At 36.4% G+C, this 21,633-nt stretch overlaps 4 protein-coding genes across 9 annotated transcripts; 2 read left to right on the top strand and 2 right to left on the bottom strand.

Moving 5' to 3' along the window:
* The first annotated feature begins 1,764 nt into the window (after positions 1-1,764).
* Positions 1,765-2,979, top strand: LOC112326660 (glycine-rich cell wall structural protein 1.0). Its single transcript, XM_052454389.1, has 2 exons — positions 1,765-2,090; positions 2,226-2,979. Exons 1-2 carry the CDS (start codon positions 1,808-1,810, stop codon positions 2,825-2,827), a joined length of 885 nt encoding a protein of 294 aa, XP_052310349.1. The 5' UTR covers positions 1,765-1,807; the 3' UTR covers positions 2,828-2,979.
* A 4,836-nt stretch (positions 2,980-7,815) lies between these two features.
* Positions 7,816-9,485, top strand: LOC112326657 (glycine-rich cell wall structural protein 1.8). Of its 5 annotated transcripts, none has more exons than XM_052454388.1 (2): positions 7,816-8,407; positions 8,672-9,485. In XM_052454388.1, exons 1-2 carry the CDS (start codon positions 7,969-7,971, stop codon positions 9,286-9,288), a joined length of 1,056 nt encoding a protein of 351 aa, XP_052310348.1. In that variant the 5' UTR covers positions 7,816-7,968; the 3' UTR covers positions 9,289-9,485. The 5 variants fall into 5 exon arrangements, with proteins under 5 accessions (XP_052310348.1, XP_052310345.1, XP_052310347.1 ...); XM_052454385.1 differs by having other exon boundaries at positions 7,821-8,503; positions 8,636-9,485; XM_052454387.1 differs by having other exon boundaries at positions 7,821-8,503; positions 8,768-9,485.
* A 2,134-nt stretch (positions 9,486-11,619) lies between these two features.
* On the bottom strand, positions 11,620-13,294 carry LOC18094161 (uncharacterized). Its single transcript, XM_024596078.2, has 4 exons — positions 12,597-13,294; positions 12,327-12,466; positions 12,151-12,251; positions 11,620-12,059 (listed from the first exon to the last, which is right to left on the bottom strand). The coding sequence occupies exons 1-4, from the start codon at positions 12,823-12,825 to the stop codon at positions 11,897-11,899; spliced, it is 633 nt and encodes a 210-aa protein (XP_024451846.1). The 5' UTR covers positions 12,826-13,294; the 3' UTR covers positions 11,620-11,896.
* Positions 13,295-13,774: 480 nt separating this feature from the next.
* On the bottom strand, positions 13,775-18,669 carry LOC18094162 (ubiquitin carboxyl-terminal hydrolase 20). Of its 2 annotated transcripts, XM_024608642.2 has the most exons (9): positions 18,227-18,669; positions 17,649-18,139; positions 17,424-17,538; positions 17,212-17,322; positions 16,702-16,874; positions 16,204-16,542; positions 15,497-15,622; positions 14,355-14,913; positions 13,775-14,271 (listed from the first exon to the last, which is right to left on the bottom strand). In XM_024608642.2, the coding sequence occupies exons 1-9, from the start codon at positions 18,465-18,467 to the stop codon at positions 14,006-14,008; spliced, it is 2,421 nt and encodes an 806-aa protein (XP_024464410.1). In that variant the 5' UTR covers positions 18,468-18,669; the 3' UTR covers positions 13,775-14,005. The 2 variants fall into 2 exon arrangements, with proteins under 2 accessions (XP_024464410.1, XP_006368396.1); XM_006368334.3 differs by having other exon boundaries at positions 17,649-18,669.
* Positions 18,670-21,633: the final 2,964 nt, after the last annotated feature.

Raw genomic sequence — 21,633 nt, forward strand, 5'->3', positions numbered from 1 at the left:
TAATACAAGCAGAACTTATCTTTAAATCATGATATGTATAAGTGAAACACTTCTCACTAGTTTATAATCGTAAAGAAACATGAATCAAAGTTATAGAAAAGCATCTTTTCACATTAGGTTGAGCCTCGTTAAAGAAGCAAGTCATTTCTAGCTAGCCAAATGCTCCAAAAAAAAGGCCAAAAGATAGAGGGTTGTCATGCTTTCTTTTGAAATTTTTCAAAAACCATGTGAGGCCATTAAAAAAGTAAGTTATCTAGTGATTTGGAAATGCACCAAGAGATATCCCACTATATTATAAACTTAGTCCACAATCTCCATGCAAATGAGTAATGGATTATAAGTAGATGCTTTGTTGTTGTTTCCATATTAATTGTACATAAAAAGATATAATGAAAGCTTCATTGATAGCAGAACCCTTTACCTGGACTTGTAGTCTTGGAAGTAACTCAATCTTTACTTTATATATATATATATATATATATATATATATATATATATATATATAAAAGACGAGAAGTTTTATTAAGTTGGTCGTCAAGTACATGGAAAACAAGCAACGCAATTTAGTCTTTATACTATACGTCTGATATTTAGGTGTTGAAGAGATGCAGGTGGGGATTTTTTTTACGTTTTTCCCTCTCTTATGCTAGTTCTAGCCGTGAAGACTATACGAAGAGTTCCTCTTTTGGTGTACTTTGAGGCTTTGTTCAAATTTTCATTCTTTTTAAGAGTTTTATTAACCAATCTCAGCTTATTAAAAAAAAAAAAGCACACTAATGACTTGAAGATGATACCTACTCATCTCCGGACAAGTAGTGGCAATGCCGAACTAGCCATTTTTATAATGATTATGGCCGAAGAATTACAAGTAACGGTTGAAATCACTGCTCACCAATAGGATAAGTTCTACATATATTAATTCAAAATCAATTATACAGCGGCGGAAGATCAGATATTGTCAGCCTTTCTATCTCTGCAAAACTCTCTCTTATTTGGCTCGACTGGAATAATTGTCTTAGCAACCATGCGAAACATGCATCCTCAGTCCACATATTAGAAAGTTCGTAAATTTAAAATTTTAGAAGTTTTCTTCGACCACTATATGGGATAGCTCGCTAACGGTGGACTGGGACATATGCTCTAAGAACACATGGTAGACAAATATTATTTCATATTATTATGAGAAATCATCATAAAATTTTGTCTTAAAAGTCAGCACTGATTATAATAAGCGTATTATTATTCTATACTTTATATCAAGTTAAAAGAGCATAAATTAGTTATCGAGTAAAATGGGTATTAGTGTTCAAAAAGAAATGTTAAAATTGCTAAAATACACCTTTCGAAGGGAGTAAAATGACTGATAACAAAAAGGCAAAGTAAAATATTGGCTCAAGTATTATATACAAGTTAACAACAAATGCAACACGCTGCTAAATTTGAGGTTTCAGGCGAATATGACAATTTTTACTACATTAGCAATTGATGTGAAAAGAGTACGAGGTAGTCGGATATCACTCAATCTTTTGCTAGAGGATAAGAAGATTTTAGGCCAATTAATTAACACTTAATTTAGGCAAACAAATTCATGTACATTACGTAATCAAAATGTGGGCAACAGCAAGAAGCACTCTCGCGTGGATGTACTAGTATGAGTGAGTGTATTACTTCGTGGATGCTGTGGGGGCATCAAGCCAATATCACATTGTGCCTCAACCACTGCTTTCTATGCTGTAAACGCGCTTTTGGACCCCTATCCCATCCCTATAAGTACCTTGCCACTGGTTTTCATTTCAAAACCAAGTTGATGGGATTAAAAAACACTCCCATGGCTAACCACAAAGTTCTTGCAGTCGTTTTCTTTGTGTTCATAGGATTATTAGGGATATGCTCTGCAAAAAGATCCCTCCTTACTCTTGAAGCACATATTTCAGCAGGTGGTTATGGAAGTGGCCATGGGGCTGGTGCTGGTATAGATGTAAGTGGAGGATATAGCGGTGGAGGTGGCTCAGGTGCCGGTGGTGGTGCTGGTTATGGCGGTGCTGCTGAACATGGTGGTGCTGGTGGTGGAGGAGGCAGTGGTGCTGGTGGTGGCAGTGGTGCTGGTTATGCTGGAGGAGCTAGTGGTGCTGGATATGGAAGTGGGGGTGGTGAAGGTGGGGGTGGTGGATATGGAAGTGGTGGTGAAGGGAAAGGATCAGGTGGTGGTGGAGGAGGCAGTGGAGGTGGTGGCGGTGCTGGTTATGCTGGAGGAGCTAGCGGTGCTGGATATGGAAGTGGTAGTGGTGAAGGTGGTGGTGGTGGATATGGAAGTGGTGGTGGAGGGAAAGGATCGGGTGGTGGTGGTGGTGGGGTTGGAGGTGGAGGTGGAGGAGGTTCTGGTGCTGGTGGAGCTGGCTATGGAGGAGGTGAAGGAGCTGGCTCTGGTGGAGGCTATGGAGAAGGAAATGGAGGAGGAGGTGGCGGCAGTGGTGGAGGTGGTGGAGGTGGTTCTGGTGCTGGAGGTGCCCATGGAGGAGGATATGGTAGTGGTGGAGGAGAAGGAGCTGGCCATGGAGGTGGAGTGGGTGGCTCTGGTGGTGGTGGTGGTGGTGGTGGGGGAGGCGGAGGCGGTTCCGGTGCTGGAGGTGGATATGGTAGTGGTGGAGGCGAAGGAGCAGGAGCAGGTCATGGAGGTGGAGCAGGTGGCTCTAGTGGAGGTGGTGGAGGAGGAGGTGGTAGTGGTGGTGGAGGAGGTTATGGTTCTGCGGGTAAACATGATGCCGGGTATGGTGCAGGTGGTGGGAAGGGTGAGGGTGGCGGCCAAGGTGGTGGCTATGCGCCTTGATACTGCACTCTCACTATTTTATGATCTTCTAAATACGTTTACGTGTCTTCTAGCCTATAGTGCTAAGAAAAATAAGGTCAAATTAAAGAAGATGCCTATAAATTATTTATAATGCAGGTTAAATGAAGCCAAATGGTTGCATTGTCTCGTTATATGCCAAATCTCCATTGATAATTTACAACACGTACAATTTCCATTTGAAGCATTATCCTCTTTTTCTATTTTAATTTCCAACCTCAGGTCGTCCAAGTCCACTTTTTTAAAATCAAGTTCAGAGCTTCCAGATAAAAATTGGGGAGCCCAATTATTAATTTATGCTAGTGTTCACTGAATGATTGGAATTCCAAGTTGGATAATTCGCTAGTCCCCAGCAATTTTGGGAATTTGAGAGTCAGCTTTCAATGGCTAGGTCCCTGCGTGCTTGACAATGGTGATAGTAATAAATTCGAGGCTGATATACAGCTCGAAGGTAATTTATGGGCTAATTCTTAAATAAATGTCATAACTTTACAATACTTGTTATTCATAAGATGATGACAAGTAGCCTCCAATTCATTAATAAAATGAGACTACACTGATCAAATAAATAGCCAACATAAAGTGTTGGTTATGTAAATAAAAAGTTATTTACATTTGGTTGAAGTGTTGGTTACTCTTTTGAAAAGTTACTTGTATATATAAAATGGTGAAAATATTTTTTAAGAAAAAAAAATTGTAAATACAATAAAAAAACAAATGAAAACATGTTAGTTAAAAATAAATTACAAAAAAAATTATCAATATACTAACACTTGTTGAATTTAATAAAAAAAAAAGAATGATATTGACTTAAATTTATTGGAATTAAATTGTGTTTTAATACTAATTAGAGGTGGTGTGTTTTCTTGAAAAATAAGTCATTTTTTATTTTTTTTTATACGTTAAGGAATAAATTTTCCAATAAGAATAAAATCTTATTTTCCATTAATATTTGTGAAGTGGTAAAAATGAAATAAGAAAAATGATAATGTAGATGATAGTAGTAATGGGGTGGTGGTAGTTAGGGTGGTAATTATAGAGCTTGTTTCGTGTTATAATAATAGTTGTTTTTTAAAATGTTTGTTTTTTATCTAAATAATATTTTTATTTTTATTTTTTAAAATTTATTTTTGATATTATAAATCAAAACGATCTGAAAACACCAAAAAATAATTTAAAGAAAACAAAAAAATAAAAAATATATTTAAAAAAAAAACATTTTTTTTAAAAAAATAAATGAACTCTTAATCATTGTTATGGTTATTTGTATTAGTGATAGCAGTTATGGTAGTTTTTGTTGTTATATTGGTGCTTGTTGGGTTTTTTTTTATCTAATTATTACTATGTCATTCCCTCACTATAAAAAATAGATGGTGTGACATCATCACAAATAATTATTGAAGGTAACAAACTACATACAAAATAACACCCGCAAAATAATTAGGGTATATTAATTTATCTTAAATTATGTAAGTTGGTTAAGCTAAGTATGTAACAAAATGTAATTAAGTTGATTATGTTTTGCAAAAAAAATGGAATACATGATAAAATGAATAGATCACATGAATATTTTTAATGAAGTAAAATTTTGTACACTAATATGTTCGATATAGTAATTCTTTTTTTTTTCCTGTTCAAACTGTCCCTTGTAATTATTTTTAGTCACTTTCTAACTGGCTAAGCTCTTCAAAAAATCTTCGACTTTCATAAAAAAAAAAATTCACATTCTAAAATATGTGTATTTATAATTGAATAACAAATCTTGTTATTTTTATCAAAAGAAATGAAAACAAAAACAAATCTTGTCATCAAAAGTGATAGATTATATTTAGTAACTTATTGTTACCAATAAATAAAAAATTAGATGACAAATCAATGAAATTATGCAATAGAGTCAATGAAATTAGTAATCAGAATAAGCAAATTATGTGATAAGGATAACAAATCATGGAAAAAAAAGATATTTTTATAAATTATTAATTAACCAAAAAACTCTATCATTATAATTTATTCAATTACTATTTTTTTTCATAAAAAAGAGGAGAGACTCAAATCTTGAGATTTTAATTTTAGGAGAACAACATGTGTTCAATTACTATCTCGAGCTCTTTTTCTGCTGAAATTTGGTAAGTTGATAGATCTTTGAGTTAGGAATCCAATAAAATTGAATTTGCATCAAATGAATTTCTCTAACTCAAGATATTCAAGTCGAAATGATTGAAGGTCAAAATTGATAAATTGTAAGACTTGTCTTTAAAGGCTGTGATTTTCATACCCTTTATTTTTTATTTCTCTTGCCATATGTGTATAGAAAGGTATGGATGTTAGCTTTTTAATTCCACTAGAATCACTTCATTTCGACCTCTACAGCTTAAATTATGCATAAAACATCAATCAGAGATCAAATTTGTCAATATTCGACACGGGTTGGAATATGATCTGAATTTTATCTCTAATTTACTCATTTTCAAATCTTACATCCAAATGTGCCTTCAAAACTTAAAACAAAGATTATCACTGCATTTTATATATAAAACATGGACATAGGTAAATATAGATAAAATTATTGAATAATATGGTAACATCATTTGCTTCTAAAAATTTGTTTTTATTGTCTATTTTCCATCGAAACTTATTATGTATTTTTTCGATAAAGAATTTTATTAGCGATTCCATCATCGAGTTGCTACACCTTCTGTAAGTTTTTAAAAAAAGTTCCAAAATGGTTTGGAACATTTTAATGGAATTTCTAACAAAAATAATAATGGAATATTGATTTTGTTGGTGATTGTGTCAAATATTTTAATGTTTTTCTTTATGTTTGTCATGATCCCCCGAAGTTAATAATTTATTGGTCACAATAAATCCATAACCACAAGGTGAACAAGAAATACATAGCTTTCTCATACTATACTCAAGAACAATAGACACAGTTAAGTGTCTCATCATTCTCTAAATATATAGCTCTCAAAGTACACAAGAATAACATCCATAACTAAATGTCTCATCATTCATAAAATGCAGAAGTCTCTCAAACTAAATTGAAAGATACACCGTAAAACTTCATAATACCATAAATTCAAGATATATTGCTCAATGTGACATACTTTAGTTTATACATTTTCTATATCTCTATGTTATTCAACCTGACTTTCTTCATTACTCTTGTGTGGGTATCGTATTATAATCATGCAACTTGGTGCAACCAATAAAAGAAAACAGATTTAGAATAATATTATAATGTTAACTTAACACTTAATTATAAGAACATATTAAATATTGGTTCATTAAACTTATTTAGCTGCATTATGGTTTTTTCATACTCTCCTCACAAGTCCCTTGTTGCTCTTAATTCACTAAAAAAAATTTCTTAATTGATTTCATACATGAATTCACTTTCATAATTTAAAAAACTAGTTACTTGAGTTTGAGATTATTTATTTATTATTAAACTTTTCCCATCAAGCATTTACTATATACATCCATTCAGATGTTCATCGAGCTACCTCCATTGATACAATGGTTCTTCAAACGATCATTTCATCATAGATATGATGAAATAAGCAGTTTTAATATTGGTAAACCTAAAAATCAATTTAAAAAAGTCATTTTTATATAATTGTAAGACTTAAAATAACTCAATAAAAACAAATAATTATTAACTTAACCCTAAATTTATCAACATTTATACATTAACTTAACTAAACCATATTTTTTTTAACAAAACCTTAAATTGACTAAAATTAATTGGACCCGACTAATTATCCATCATTTCTTCGATTCAAACTTATTTAATCTAAATGAATACCTTTAATTATTATCAATTACACACAAAATTAATTTTCTCTAGATTTTTAACTTAACCATAAAATTGATAAAAAAAATAATTGATACCCGTTATTTTTCAATTCTAACACACCTAAGTAATAAAATATTACACTCAATTTCATTAAGTGACAAGTTAAATCAAGTTCTCCAAATCCCAAACAAACTATAAAATATAAATCATTTATTAATACAATAAAATTATTATTATAAAATAAGTAAAGAACTTATATATACAAAAAAAATTATAAATAATACAGATAAATTTTAATAAATTAGTTTATAACATAAATGGGTTAAAATATAAATGAATGAGTTTGCTTACTCAGAAAGTGAAGAAGCTTGATAAGAAATAGAATGAATAAAGAGGAGCTTTCTTTCGGGGCTAGCAAGTTGTGGTGAGAGATTGTGAATGAGGGTTGTCGGATTTTTTTGTAAGGAGAGGAGAGGGTTGTCGACTGTTATTTGCTGAAAGAAAAAGATTAAAATGAGTTGAAAAATGCCATTATCTCTTAAAATCACTGATGAGATTCTCATCATTAATTTAACACCTCAACAATGCCACCATAATTGTCAATGATTTTTTTTTTTAATTCAGTCACCATTTCCATCTAGATTGCTAACAAAAAATTTCGTCTAGCTTCCATCAGTAAATTGCGAAGGAATATCTTCCATCGACATTTATGTTATTTTTTTTTAATTTTCCAACAGTGACTAACTAGGGAAAATGAAATTACTTACCAGCCATAATGAAATGTAGCCGATGTTTATTATGATTACTATGAAAAATATTAACATCTACCAAGAGCATATTATCTGCATTGAATTTGATTAAAATGTAGCCAACTTTTAATAAGTTGAGATATAGAGCATAGCAGTTAACCAAGTGTTGGTGTGAAAGGGGGTTGTCGGTAGCTAGCTAGGCGGGAAAGGGGATAGGTTAGGTTTTAGGTCTACTCCTACAATCTTCCACTCCAAATATGGATAACGCACGAATTATATCAGAATATGGAGGACAGTAAATCAGCACAGTCTAGAGAGTGAGTGAGAGGGAGAGACTATTTATGTCTTTTTCTTCCCTTGGGTTGCTAGAGCGAGACTCCTTTGGGTGATTGACGGCACTCTGTGTATATGTTTGGTGGACCGGACTGTGGGGGCACGCTTCTTCGCTTTTGCATGTGCCTCAACCACTCCTGGAGCAAAGAAACGCGGCTTTGGACCCCTTCCCATTCCTATAAATAACCACCTTCACTTGCATACTGAAAACAAGTTTCCTGTGAATTTAAATACGTCCTAATATGGTTACCTACAAAGTTCTTTGTTCAGTTTTCTTTGCTTTGTTAGGTTTGGGTATATGTACTGCTACTAGAGCCCTTCTTAATCTTGAAGAAATACCTGGTCACATTCCAGTTGTTGGCTATGGAACCGGCCATGGAGCTGCTGCTGGTGGTGGTGGGGGTGTTGAGGGTTATGGTGGTGGGGGTGGGGGGGGTTCAGGTGGTGGAGGAGGAGGTGGCTATGGAGCTGTAGGTGAGCATGGTGCAGGCTATGGAGGTGGAGGTGGAGAAGGTGGTGGAGCTGGCTATGGTGGTGCTGGTGGGCATGGTGGTGGTGGTGGTGCTGGTGGTGGTGGTGGAGCTGGTTATGGTGTTGGAGGTGACCACGGTGCAGGGTATGGAAGTGGTGGTGGAAGTGGAGAAGGTGGTGGAGCTGGCTATGGTGGTGCTGGTGGGCATGGTGGAGGTGGTGGAAGTGGTGGTGGTGGAGGAGCTGGTTATGGTGCTGGTGGTGAGCATGGTGTAGGGTATGGAAGTGGTGGTGGAAGTGGAGAAGGTGGTGGAGCTGGATATGGTGCTGCTGCTGGACATGGTGGAGGTGGTGGAAGTGGTGGTGGAGGAGGAGCTGGTTATGGTGTTGGAGGTGACCACGGTGCAGGATATGGAAGTGGTAGTGGAAGTGGAGAAGGTGGTGGAGCTGGATATGGTGCTGGTAGTGGACAAGGTGGAGGTGGTGGAAGTGGTGGTGGTGGAGGAGCTGGTTATGGTTCTGGTGGTGAGCATGGTGCAGGGTATGGAAGTGGTGGTGGAAGTGGAGAAGGTGGTGGAGCAGGCTATGGTGCTGCTGCTGGACATGGTGGAGGTGGTGGAAGTGGTGGTGGTGGAGGAGCTGGTTATGGTGGTGAGCATGGTGCAGGGTATGGAAGTGGTGGTGGAAGTGGAGAAGGTGGTGGAGCTGGATATGGTGCTGGTGGTGGAGGAGGAGGGGGTAGCGGTGGGGGGTATGGTGTTGGAGGTGATAATGGTGCTGGGTATGGAGGTGGAAAAGGTGGTGGTGCTGGGGGTGGATATGGTGCTGGTGGAGAGCATGGTGGAGGCTATGGAGGTGGGGGTGGAAGCGGTGGAGGTGGTGGAGGCGGCTATGCTTCTGGAGGGGCACACGGAGGCGGATATGGTGGAGGAGAAGGTGGTGGTCATGGTGGTGGTGCAGAGGGTGGCCATGCTGGTGGTGGTGGCGGCGGCTTTGGAGGTGGTGGCGGTGGTGGTTATGGTGCTGGTAGTGAGCATGGAGTTGGGTACGGAGGCGGTGGAGGCCACGGTACTGGTGGCTATGCTCCTTGAGAATGCAACTCGTTATTACACCAACCTTAAGAAAAATTTACCCATCCGTTGTGGTGCGAGAAATAAGAGTAATCTGGTTAAGAATATGTTAATAATATCTACTATTATATAATTAATATGAAGATTGTTACTCATGCACTTCGTATTTTGTATCAGATTTTGAAGTAATATAAATTCTTCTTTATCGATCGGTTTTAGTTATTGTTTTGACGTGAAAAGCACGTAGAATTTGGCGCTTCTGTGGTTAGCGAACTTAGAGGACTTGGATAAGTAATCACGTTGCATGCCGTCTGTGTTTATGATAAATATCAAGCAATATTCCAAGCTATTGCCGCAACTATGATTTTGTATCGTAAAGGGAACGGCCATGCTCTTAGCCATCTTTCTTTCTTGGGAATTAGTGATATGACACTCTCTCAATTACAATCTAATTAAGTTCAAAGAACAAATTATAAGCTTGTCATTTTGCATGCTAATTATAGTACAGTGGGCAGAAGCTTGTGTTGTCGGATGTCCTGGTCAAATTAATGTAACGATACAGAGAAGCAGAAAAGATATAATTCAAGACCCACACCAGACTGAGCACTCCCTCGATGTTCCTTGCCTGATCCACTCTGGTTTAGCTTGAAAGAACAGGCTTGTTAATTAATTAATTGTGCATGCAACAGAGTAGATTCTGTGATGTATATATCTATGAACATACTTACTGTTAAGATTGCCGGCGGCATCTGTTTTACGTTCACAGATAGTCCAGCAGTGGTGCACAATCTGCTTCGGTGTTTACAGTTCATTACCGTGATTCATACTATTGATGAAAATTAATTGGCATTTATCTAAGCTTATGCCCGCCTAAATTACTAGAGCTATCTCTGCATTTGTTGTAGATTGATTAATCATCTGGAAATCCATGATTCTCGTTAGCTTAATTATGACAGGAGAAAATGTAGTCGCAAAACAAAAGGAAATTTATTTAGGTCTAATTTACACAGAACAAGGAGAGAATAAGCAACAGTCCATCTAATAAATTGAGCACATTGTCATTATAAGAATAGAAAGTGGTAAGAAAGAGAGAATTGAATAGTAGCATATATATTTAGTGGATGTGATCCTATAACAAGTCAACGCCAAATCATAGTGTGCTAGGAACATTCTGAAGCAAGATAACATTGATGGGATATTGCAGGAAATTGTTTGTCCAGAACTTCAAATTGAACATCAATAATTACCACAGAAATGGGGACGATTTGGGTCTTTAGGTTCATGCTTCTCAGAAATTATGACTCTTTAAGCGCACAAGTCAACACACAGATATGGAGGACAGCATATTTGCACAATAGCAGGGTGGATGAGACTGCATGCATTCTAGTGTGCATGTGAGCTTGTGTAATGGACCACTATATGTGGAGGCAACTTTTATCTGGCATGTTCCTAGCAGATCAACCACTCTTTCTCAACAAAACACTTGCTTAAATGAAGCACCTCCATTCCAAACCAAAAGATCCCTTATCGTGGCCATCCATGATTCATTAAGCATCTAGTGTTGTTTTGCTTGTATATATTACAGTGTTTTTTTCTATTTCTTCGTTCTGGCGCAGAAGTCTCATCTCTCTCTAGTCTCTACCATGTCAGCATCCTTCCTTTCTCTCTTTAAAAGTCACCAATAATAGGTTTTAGCCCAATGAAGGTCAAAAGTGTTTCATACTCTCTAGCAAGGGATTCATGGTGACATATATAATCTAGTTTTATTCTGCTAGAAAACATGAAGGAATTTCAATAAATGTTCTTTCTTGAGCCAACTTTGCTCTAAATTATAACGTGGATGGTATTGGGTACTAGAATTGCGGGCTCTCTTCTTCCCCGTTATCAGGATCATATATACAAGAAATGCAACCGCAGCACACTTGGTCAACTACTGTTGACTTCTTTATATTAGTCATTCCCTTCTTGCCACAGAATTGAGATTGTGGCCACAAAAAGCATTTCTACTCCCTCGTTTTTACATTGCAGTTTTAAGAAAAATCATCAATGGTCTGCAAAAAGTCCATGTAACTCTCCACAAGATTTTATACGGAGGCTATTACTGTCGGGCACAACTTTGTTTCATGGACTTTTACCGTACTCTTCCTCAGTCTATTCTTGCAGGCTTGCAGCACTTTATCCAATTTTCTGAATATTATGTCTTGACAGTAGGTAAATCATAATTAAAACTTAGTCCTGCCAAGGCATGTTATTATGTTCTTGATAAATCAATCCTAACAGAAATAACTTCATGACATGGGGAACTGCCCCCCCATTTCCAAGAGCTAAATGTAGTAACGTACAGCCAGAACCAAAAGGGTGAAATTGCGCTTTATTACAAGAAAACGAAAAGGAGGAACTGTTTTGAAGTGCAACTCCAAGTAGGCTGAAGAACTAAGTTATGATTTAGTCCTTGATTGCCCACGTCCCACAAGGAATTTCACCATCATCATCAGCTCTGCATCACTTCCACCCAATATCTTTAAATTACAAATCCATAACTAATCAAATAGAAACATTCTTGTTAGTGATCTTCATGTTTCTCTGGTGATTAATTTCTCCTCAAGAACTTCCAACGGATAATGAGAAATCATAGCGGAGAAGGTAGAAAAGATGCTGGTGACCCCCCTGAAGTGAACTCTCCACTAGTCAGTGGCTGCATCTTGATAATAACAGGCTCGTCATTTTCATTTATCATAACCATGTTACATGGAAATTTATCTGCAATGAATTCCATGTCTCTTCTCTGATGCCTGTTACTAAGCACAACAGATTAAATCAGCAAAAATCTCCATGGCCCTCGAGAAAATGTACAACAATGACTGTATCTCGTTATTTTTTTACCTATCAAAAACCACCCATGATGCATTAAGGCTTTTAAGTTTTTCAACCACCATCAGTTTCAAGGGATAACCCATCACAACTTCCTTCTGTGGCACATTAACCTGCATAAATTACATGTGAACTAATTAGCAGGAATTTCAATATAAAATGAGTGATGTGGCATGGCTAATTCATACCCCAAATCTCTTGCAGAGGTCAAGAATTGCTTGAAGCTTTACATATTTAGAATCACTCTTCCATTCATCACCTTGTTCTTTTGCCATAGCTAATTCTTCAAATCCCACGGCCCAAATACCTTGCCACGTCTTTGCAGATACTAAGAAGGCAAAATTAAGCCCCGGGTTATACAACTTATGAACTAAACATTTCATCAATTGTTCACACAATATGCAAAAGCACAAGAAATGAATTTTGTACAAGAAGATTAGAATAAATTAGATACTGACAAGGAATATTGAGCCACGGCATGGCTCCAAGGAGAGTGACATTAATGCCACCGGATGCTGAAATATTCTCAAGAACCCACTTAAGCGACTTTATGGTGAACTCCTTGAGTCCATCCATGACTAGGACCACCTGAGTGGTAGTGCTAGCATTTTCAGGCAACTGGCTGCTTCTCAAAGGTTCTGGCCTTCCTTGGTGACTACTTTCTCCCCTTGTGAATGAATCAGCCATGTCAATTTCAAACGCTCCTTATGGAAAGAAGAAAGGAAGGATTTAGTATGAAGGTCTTGTGTACTTTTATAATTAGTTCCATTTTTGTCTGTAGCGGAACAAACAAAATGAGGCCTTAGAATTCAGATGGAACCTAGGATCAGCTTTGTTAAGTTCTTGATATGAACAAAGGCATCCTATGCATATTCCACGATGCTTATCTTTAAATTTCAACATAGAACCAAGGCTACATGCTTGTAGTTTGTCTGCAGCTGGCATGATGTACAGATACACCATAGTAAGGCTAAAAGGATCGTGACACAACAGTGAAACATCCTTGCCATGATATTATCGATGACGAAAGAAACTAAAAGCTTTATTTTTAATCAAAAAAGAAAGAAACTAGAAGCTTTTATCAGCAAATACGATTGAAGTCAGCTCACACTTTGTATGGGTATATAAGATGACTGAGAAAGCATGTCAAATAGCAGTTTTAACATGCATGTATTGTTACCTGTTTTTTATTTCAAGTTAACCTTTCAATCATGCAAAAAAGCAAATATTCTTTTTTTCATTTTGGCGTTATAGAAACTATTAGGATAAACCATGTCAACTCTGGGAAGAAAAAACTCGGACCTGAATTTTTTTATTATTTTTTCAATAGGGAAGAACCCTAAATCTTGTTATTTTTTTTTTTTTTTGGCATAAATGTCTTGAGTATAAATATGGATGGGTATTTTAAAAAAAAAAAAAAACCTAACCCTCCTGAGTCCCAAGCACCCTGACTTTCAGTCTAACTAGCTTGATCAGAAGCTAAAAACAGTAAACAGCCACTGAGCCACATATACAAACTGAACAGGCGCCGAGTGCTCTATCATTTATTTCCAACACAAATTCTACGCCATATTTATGTGTGCTTCAAAGCTCAAAGTGCTAGTAACAGAGGCCACTTCTAAATTCGAAAGCAAGGTTGCAAAAGAGTAAACTTCATTTCATTTGAACTTTACATTTCCCAGACCAAACGTATAGCCAAACCTAAGAGACCAGAGTACCTGCTTTCCCAACATCATATGGGAAACATAGTCAACATGCAGCTCAGAAAGGCAATATTCACTATGAGGCATTAACTTAGCATTTGAAGTATATTGCTTCTATGTTGGCCAAAGACCAAGCCAGCAAAACAAAACAAAATCTCAACTATTCAACGCATAACTGCCATGCGTATGGTGGGTTTGCAGCGAGAACCAGGAGGGCTGGCCCTTTTACATGGAGATGATCTTGGTCTTATCTTGTCATTCCTAGGAAGCATGGCAGCCATAAGTTTCATGCCCCTTGCAGTTGGCATTCTCTTGATGCATCTAAGAGCTTCTGCTGTCTGTGAATCCTTTGTGACCTTTTTTGATGATCTTTTACAATTCACCCGGTTCTCCCCTTTCTGATGATCTCGCAGAATACGATGTCTGGCTTCTGAAAAGTTCCATTCATCTCATTTCAGATATATTGACTTGGAAAGAACTATGCAAAGACTTTGATGGAATAAACTCTTTTACCTGGCAGTCCTTTATCTGGAGTGGGTGATCTGTGTGGAGTTGGGGAATGCAGATCACCATTTATTTCAATTTTCTCAGCACCCTGATTGCAGTTATCTTCTTCAACAGAAGGTGGAAAACATAACATCTCATCATGCAAAACTCCATCGTGGTAATCACTTACTCCAAGTGGCACAGAAACATCAACCATGGGGGTCTCACCTATAGACACAATGCGATGAAAGTTTGGTCTATTGGCAGGGGAAATCTGAACAAAATTTCCCTTAGTCTCAACTCTAGATTCACTCTCTTCAAACTTTCTCTCAAAAGGGATGTGAGTTGAAGTTGCCTCAATGGCATCCTTAATTACATTGGTCTCAGAACTTTTGTTATTCCCTACACCAGTGCATTCACGGTTAACATTATCTAGAACTGACTTGGGTGATGTATTTGAATTGCTGGGATCTGAGCAAAGCTCTTGTGGTTTGATCAAACTTGAACACCAGGGTGTACCCTCCCTAGCATAGAACAGAATGTAGGCAGCTTGAGAGAGCACAAATTCTTCCTGTTCCTTGCTGACCTGAAAAATATGACAGTTAATTTAGTTTTGTGAGATACCATCATTTCAGAACTAATAGTTAATACACCCAACTCAATCAACCCTCAAAAGGTATTACAGGCAGAATTACAGAATAAATATTTCCAATCTGTTCCATTAAACACACACAGGAACGCACCCATGCTCAACACACATGATGCTGGTAAAATTTGTTCAAAAATATTATTTATCCAGCAGATAGGAAGCCTGAGGACTTCGCTGGTTTGATACCTTCCAAACAATTGACTTTAGAGGGGTAAAATGTTTAAATCAAGAAAAGGATGGCTTTTGAAAAAACACATAGAAATTGTAAGATAACTGTTGGAAGTGACACCACAATTCCACTTCAGGACAAATCCGTGTTCAGGAAAGGTAAAAACCCTGACTTAACCGACAGAAGTTAAAAATAACCACATGATAGCACAGTATAACCCAGTGATGATGCAATCTCATTCATCATTTATCATTTATAGGTTTAAAAGTAAGCAGAGGCATACTCTATAAGGAGATTGGAAGCAAAACAATAACAATCAACAGCAAAGAGATTGAATCTAGTATTTATTACCTCTGGGTCATCCAACTTGTGCCATGTGTCTGGAGAGGATCTTATATAGCAAAAGTAATGTCCGGACATAAGTGAATCTCCTTTGTGCACCACAACCGCATATAGTTGATACTTGAAACCCACCTCCTGTCAAGAAAATGGAAGAGTTTTATTAAATGCTCACAAAACACAAACTAATACAACAAAACCAACAAATTTTACTTTTTGATGTGACATGAGTCGAGTCTTCAATCATTTATTTCCCAGACTAGCATAGTATTTGACCTTTGCAGGTAAAAAGATCAATTAAATGGACAGTAATCGTAGTTTGATTTCAATTTTAAATTCTCTTAGCATGCCTTTTTCCATGCTCTTCATCTTGATTACCATTTAAAGATTTGTTAAGATCACTTATCGCTTTTTAAAATGGAAGTGATCCTTATTCAGTGATACTAGTAATCCATGACTCACATCACTGTCCTCATTGTCATTGGTGTAGGGCTCTTCAATCATTTATTTCCCAGACTAGCATAGTATTTGACCTTTGCAGGTAAAAAGATCAATTAAATGGACAGTAATCGTAGTTTAATTTCAATTTTAAATTCTCTTAGCATGCCTTTTTCCATGCTCTTCATCTTGATTACCATTTAAAGATTTGTTAAGATCACTTATCGCTTTTTAAAATGGAAGTGATCCTTATTCAGTGATACTAGTAATCCATGACTCACATCACTGTCCTCATTGTCATTGGTGTAGGGCTTCAAGTCCAACTCCAGTGGAAACTGCACATGCTTGCCAATCTTCTCAACAGAGGTCCCATCAATCTTGAATATCTTCAAATGAAGAGCAGCAACTGAAGGAGCCTGGTCCAGCATAAGCTGTTTTTCCCTAGAAACTTCCTCCTTGCAGCTTTCACATGTAAACTTTGTCTCTGAATCCTCAATTTTCTCCACCTTGGTGAATGACTCCAGTGCACTCTGAAGAGAGTCCGCATCTTCGATCTCCAAACTCAGGTCAATCAGTGGCTCATATTTATCAGAACAGTGACCACAATTGCAGCATCGTAACTAAAATTCAGTGCCAAGGCAAGAATCAATAATAAACAAAATAGACATTTGTTCTAAGCATTGAAAGTAGAGAAATGAATACTTCAAGCTTTCTTTGAACACCAGCAATATGCAAATTAAAGGGAATTAAATGGGAAAATTCACTCCTCAGACTCATACTTTGCTAACAAGACGACCTCCAAATACCCGCTCAACTATGTTCTTATCATGGGAGGATGCGCTGTCATCAGTTAGGCTTGAATCCAAACAATGCCTTTCAAGTCTTTCTAACAAACATTGGAGGAATTCATGGGCATCTTCCTGCTGGTATCGACGAAAAACAGATGAAATATCTAATTATTCATGGGTTAAGAATCACATTTAAGTCCAAAATTTTCAGAAAATTTTCCTCAAAATATCAAATAGGCATTGCAGAAGAAATCTAAAGTTCAAAGTATCCAAAACACCAACAGTATTAAAAAAAAATAAAGAGAAAAATCACAATACTAAAAGGTCAATTGGGAGTACTTGAAAGTCCCTTGAATCTTATAATTCAGCAGCACAGAAATGACAATTACACAAAATGATGATGCACAAGAAATGTAATGGCCAAAGTAATTCATAATGCACTTAAGATGATTAATCCACTGCCACATGTTGCTCAATGATAAACAAAAGTGCAAAGGATACTTTCCAAATTGTTGACAAGTTTCAAAGGCTCAAGAATCTTTCCAGACGAAGATAAAGAAAGTTCAATGTGATCACGAAGAACACAAAGAACACAGAACCCTTCAGTAATGCCTGAAAACTCCCAATGTCCAGCAGTAAATACCAAAACTGAAATTCAATTAAACAGTACAAACAATTCAGATCCTAAGTAGCTATCCACAGCTGGTACTCACAGGGCATTTCATGATTGCAAGAACGAAGAGCCTGAACAAGAGGCACAGTATGCGTAAAGCATTGCAGGATTGCATTAATATAACAAGTGTTTCCTTTATTAAAAAGCGCAGCACCCTGCAAAACCAACACCAAAAAACAAAACAAAAATTTAATATCACAAAGGATAAACATCAATAGACACATGCACATCAAATAAATTCAAAATAATAACCTCTTAGACATACCACACCAGTAGGTCCAGTTTCCTGCATAAAACCAGGAAGCCTGTATTCTTGATTTCTTCTCTTCTCTCTGTCATCCCAACGATTCCATAATTGAGGACATGGTTGTCTGCGAAACCTCCTAATCCAAGGAGGAGGTAAACCCGGATGATACTCATGGAACTCGGGATCAAAATGCCCCCATTGATTATGATACATTGCGTGATAATAAGGGTCATAATGAAAAAATCGCCTGGGATTCTCTTTCTCGTCATCATTACCAAAACCCTCTTCCTCATCCTCAACATTTCCATCAGCAAGCTTCGAATCAGACGAGCTCGAAGCAAGCTTTTCACGTGCTAATTGCATAGGTGAATCAGGCTCACTATCATCATTATCACAACTAGCGACCAAACGGTGGCCAGAATCCAATAAAACCCCATCTTCATTACCATTAGCTAAAAAGGACCCAGACCCATCTTGATTTGACTGTGAAGGAACCGAAATCTGGTTACCTGGGGATACGATATGAGAAGAAGGCAAGGAAATGGTTAGGGTTTCTTCAGATTGAGGCGTTGAAGTCGAAATTTGTGAAAACCCGCCTGAATTTGACGATATAGAAACCAAACACTGCTCTCCACAGCTTAACTCGGGTAAGGTTTTGAGAGAATTAGGTGAATTCACTGGATCCTCGTGTGAGTCTTCCATAAGTTCGTCATTTAGAGCTTCAACCTGAGACTTTGAAGAAAACCCATCAGCAACAATAAGAGATTTGGACTCTAGGGATTCAATTTTAGAAGGCAATGAAAACACATCAACGGCTGCTTCAGTTGAAACCTCCATTAAACCAGGAGAAAGCGAAAGGATTTTGTTTGTTTGGGTAAAGAAGAAACAGAGAAAATTTGGAGTTGAAAATAATTTGGGGGATTTTGTTAGGATTTTGAAAAAGGAAGGAGGAGGGAAAAGGAAAAGGTCAAGAACGGGGTGTTGGAGGGAAAATTGAAGCGCCAATTTTGTTTTTTGATTTTTTTAATTTTTCTTTATGGCTCCCCGATTGCTCTCTTTCACTAGGGGAAGGAAGTTCTTTTTATAGTAAACAACTAGTTTTTTCTTCTTCTTTTTTTCCTTCTAGATGCCGCGGATTATTCTAAAAAAAATAATTTTATTTTATTTTCAGTTTATTCCTTTAAAATTATACTTTTTATTGTTTTATGCGTTAAAATTATTTATTTATTTTCTATTACTTACTTTACATACTTTAAAATATATTGATATTAAATTAACAATCAATTTTATGTGATAAAATTTTAACTTATTATTTATAAATTAACAGTCAATTTTACGTGATAAAGTTTTAATTTATTATTTAAAAAACTAAGAGATGAATGACCAACTTGAAAGATGAAATAGAGCCATTTCTACAAGGTGTGCAAAACTATAATTTCATTCCTTAAGTTTTAATTTTTTTTATAATTAGTCCTTATTTTTTTAGTGTATTACATTTTGGTCCTAATCTTTATTTTTTTATGTTTCAATTATTATAAATTGTAAAAGGAAAGAGAAAAATTAGTATAAGTTGAGAAGAGAGAAAGTTATTAAGTAACAATATTCTTACCATTAAAAACTTTGATTTTGGTATTTATAAATTCTTGTACGAGAGAGAAAATTAATGAAGGTGTTTCCAAACTTTGTTGAATCTGAAAAAAATAGATTAGAACTTGAAAATTATTTTTAAATTTAATTTAATTTTGATGTTTTAGATTGATTAAAATATGTTTTAGGGTTGAAAATAGGATAATATTTTTATTTTTTTATGAAAAAAGGATTAAAATCTGAATTTTGATTTTTTTTATCACCAGGGCATGCCTAAGGGGATGACCCTCCTCCCTTGGGTTTAGCCTAGGAAAAGAGCTCATCCTCCATGAACTCGGCTACATCTGACATCTTAGACCCTAATCTCCCTCCACCTTTTAGGTGTATAAAAGTCTTCTAGGAACCCACCATATTTTTATCAAACATTAATATAGATGTAAGGGATATTTATACCTCATTAAATGATATCATAATAAAATTACACTTCAGACCCTTCTCTTCACAAAAAAACAAGATTCATGGGCTGTAAATACACCATGAAACCTTCAAATTAAAAGCTTATAATCTTCATTCTCTACTGCATATATATTCTTAGAGCATCTCTCTCTATAATATTCTTGTATTTTCTCTCTATAAAAAGATACTTATTTAAGTATCGGAGAGTCTTCACCTCCACCAAAAGGGATCTTTTGTAGGTACTATCAACAAGGTACCTTGCCCTATTAAGCACCAAGTACAAGCTATCAACTGCCTTGGTTAGGGAGAATGAATGATATTGTTAAGACCAATTGATTAACCGATTATCCAACTCGAGAGCCTTATTCCCAGGCTATTTGGATTTTTGGGACTTCATCAATGACACCGTCTGTGGGAAAATGGTTAAAAAACCATTGGTTTCTTTATAAAGCTTGCTTTTGATATTTTTAGACCATTCCACGGCACACAATCAATACCTACCTGGGCTATGACGTGAGACAAGTCTTCTCTTTGCTGCTTACACTCCTGCCCAAACAAAGCTTTAACAACTTTGCAATCAAGTCTGACTCCTCACTAAGACAGTGCTAGCCACTCAAGGTGAGACAAGCAAATTTGGGCGATGCTTTACTAACTTCACAAATGCAGTTGAAGCCTTAAGATTTTGAAAAGCTCTCAATAAATACAAGTGAAATGTTGGTTCAAACCGTAAAACATGTGAAGTATTTTTTACAATTATCCAAAGGAAAGGGAAGAGTCTCCCTCACGTCGGACAGTCTGCTCAAATAAAAATTTACCATAACCAATAAGAATAAAAATGTAAGTTTCTTATATATAAATGACTTATTCAAAATGACTATTTTTATTTTCTCCAGGTGATGCCTAAAAGCCTTTCAATAATACACCTTGGAAGGATTGACTTTGTCTTCCCGGTTTTATATGCATCAATCTTCAAGGGATAGATGTAATTTTCTCGATGCTATATACATCAATCTTCAAGGGGTAAATGTAATATCTCTGGTGCTATATGTATTAGATGTAACATCCTCAGTGCTATATGCATCAATTTCCAAGGGGTAGATGTAATCTCCCTGGGGATAGATGTAATTTCTCTGATGCTATATGCATCAATCTTCAAGAGGTAAATGTAATCTTCTCGGTGCTATATGCATCAATCTCAAAATGGTAGATGTAATCTCTCTAATGCTATATGCACCAATCTCCAAGGGATGGATGTGATTGGTCTCCCTAGCACAAACAACAACATCATGTAATCACCACTCTTAATGAGGGCTCTCATGCCCCGTAAAAAAAAATCATGATGACCACTCTTTAGTAGATGGTTTTTAAGCCCCATGACAATGTTGGGAAAGCTACAGGCTCCCACTTACCAAGAACCTATAATCACTTAGAAGTTTCTAAGTATAGGTTCACCCTCATTGGATTCCTCACAAAACCACTTAGAAATTTATATAGATGATGGGCATGGTACCCTCAATCTCTTAGAAATTTTCTAATTACAAATTCATGTTCTTTTATATATAAAAGAATTTCTTTTAGTCCAGATGCATATTTCTCTACATATTTCCTAGTTTACCCCTTTTTTTATACGAGCAAAACTCACTACTCTACCTGAACTTAGAGATTAATTTAAGTCTTTGCATATTATTATATCGCAAAGACTGAGGGACTACTGATGAATCAAGTTTTTATCAGTATATCTTTACCAAAAAAACATTGGATCAAGAAAACTTTACAGGTATAAATTTTCAGGAAAACAAGCATGCTCTAGTGAAGGTGCGTTGGGCTTGGCAACGTGCCAAGTCCCAGGCACGCTGGGTTTGGTGCTAACGAGACCCGGGCGCGATTGGGTTTGGCAATGTGTCAAGCCTCGGGCACACCCAAAAGAATGCACATTCTCCTTTGGGCACGCCAAAGAGAA

Source organism: Populus trichocarpa, chromosome 1 (assembly GCF_000002775.5).
Source record: "Populus trichocarpa isolate Nisqually-1 chromosome 1, P.trichocarpa_v4.1, whole genome shotgun sequence".
NCBI classification, from domain to species: Eukaryota; Viridiplantae; Streptophyta; class Magnoliopsida; order Malpighiales; family Salicaceae; genus Populus; species Populus trichocarpa.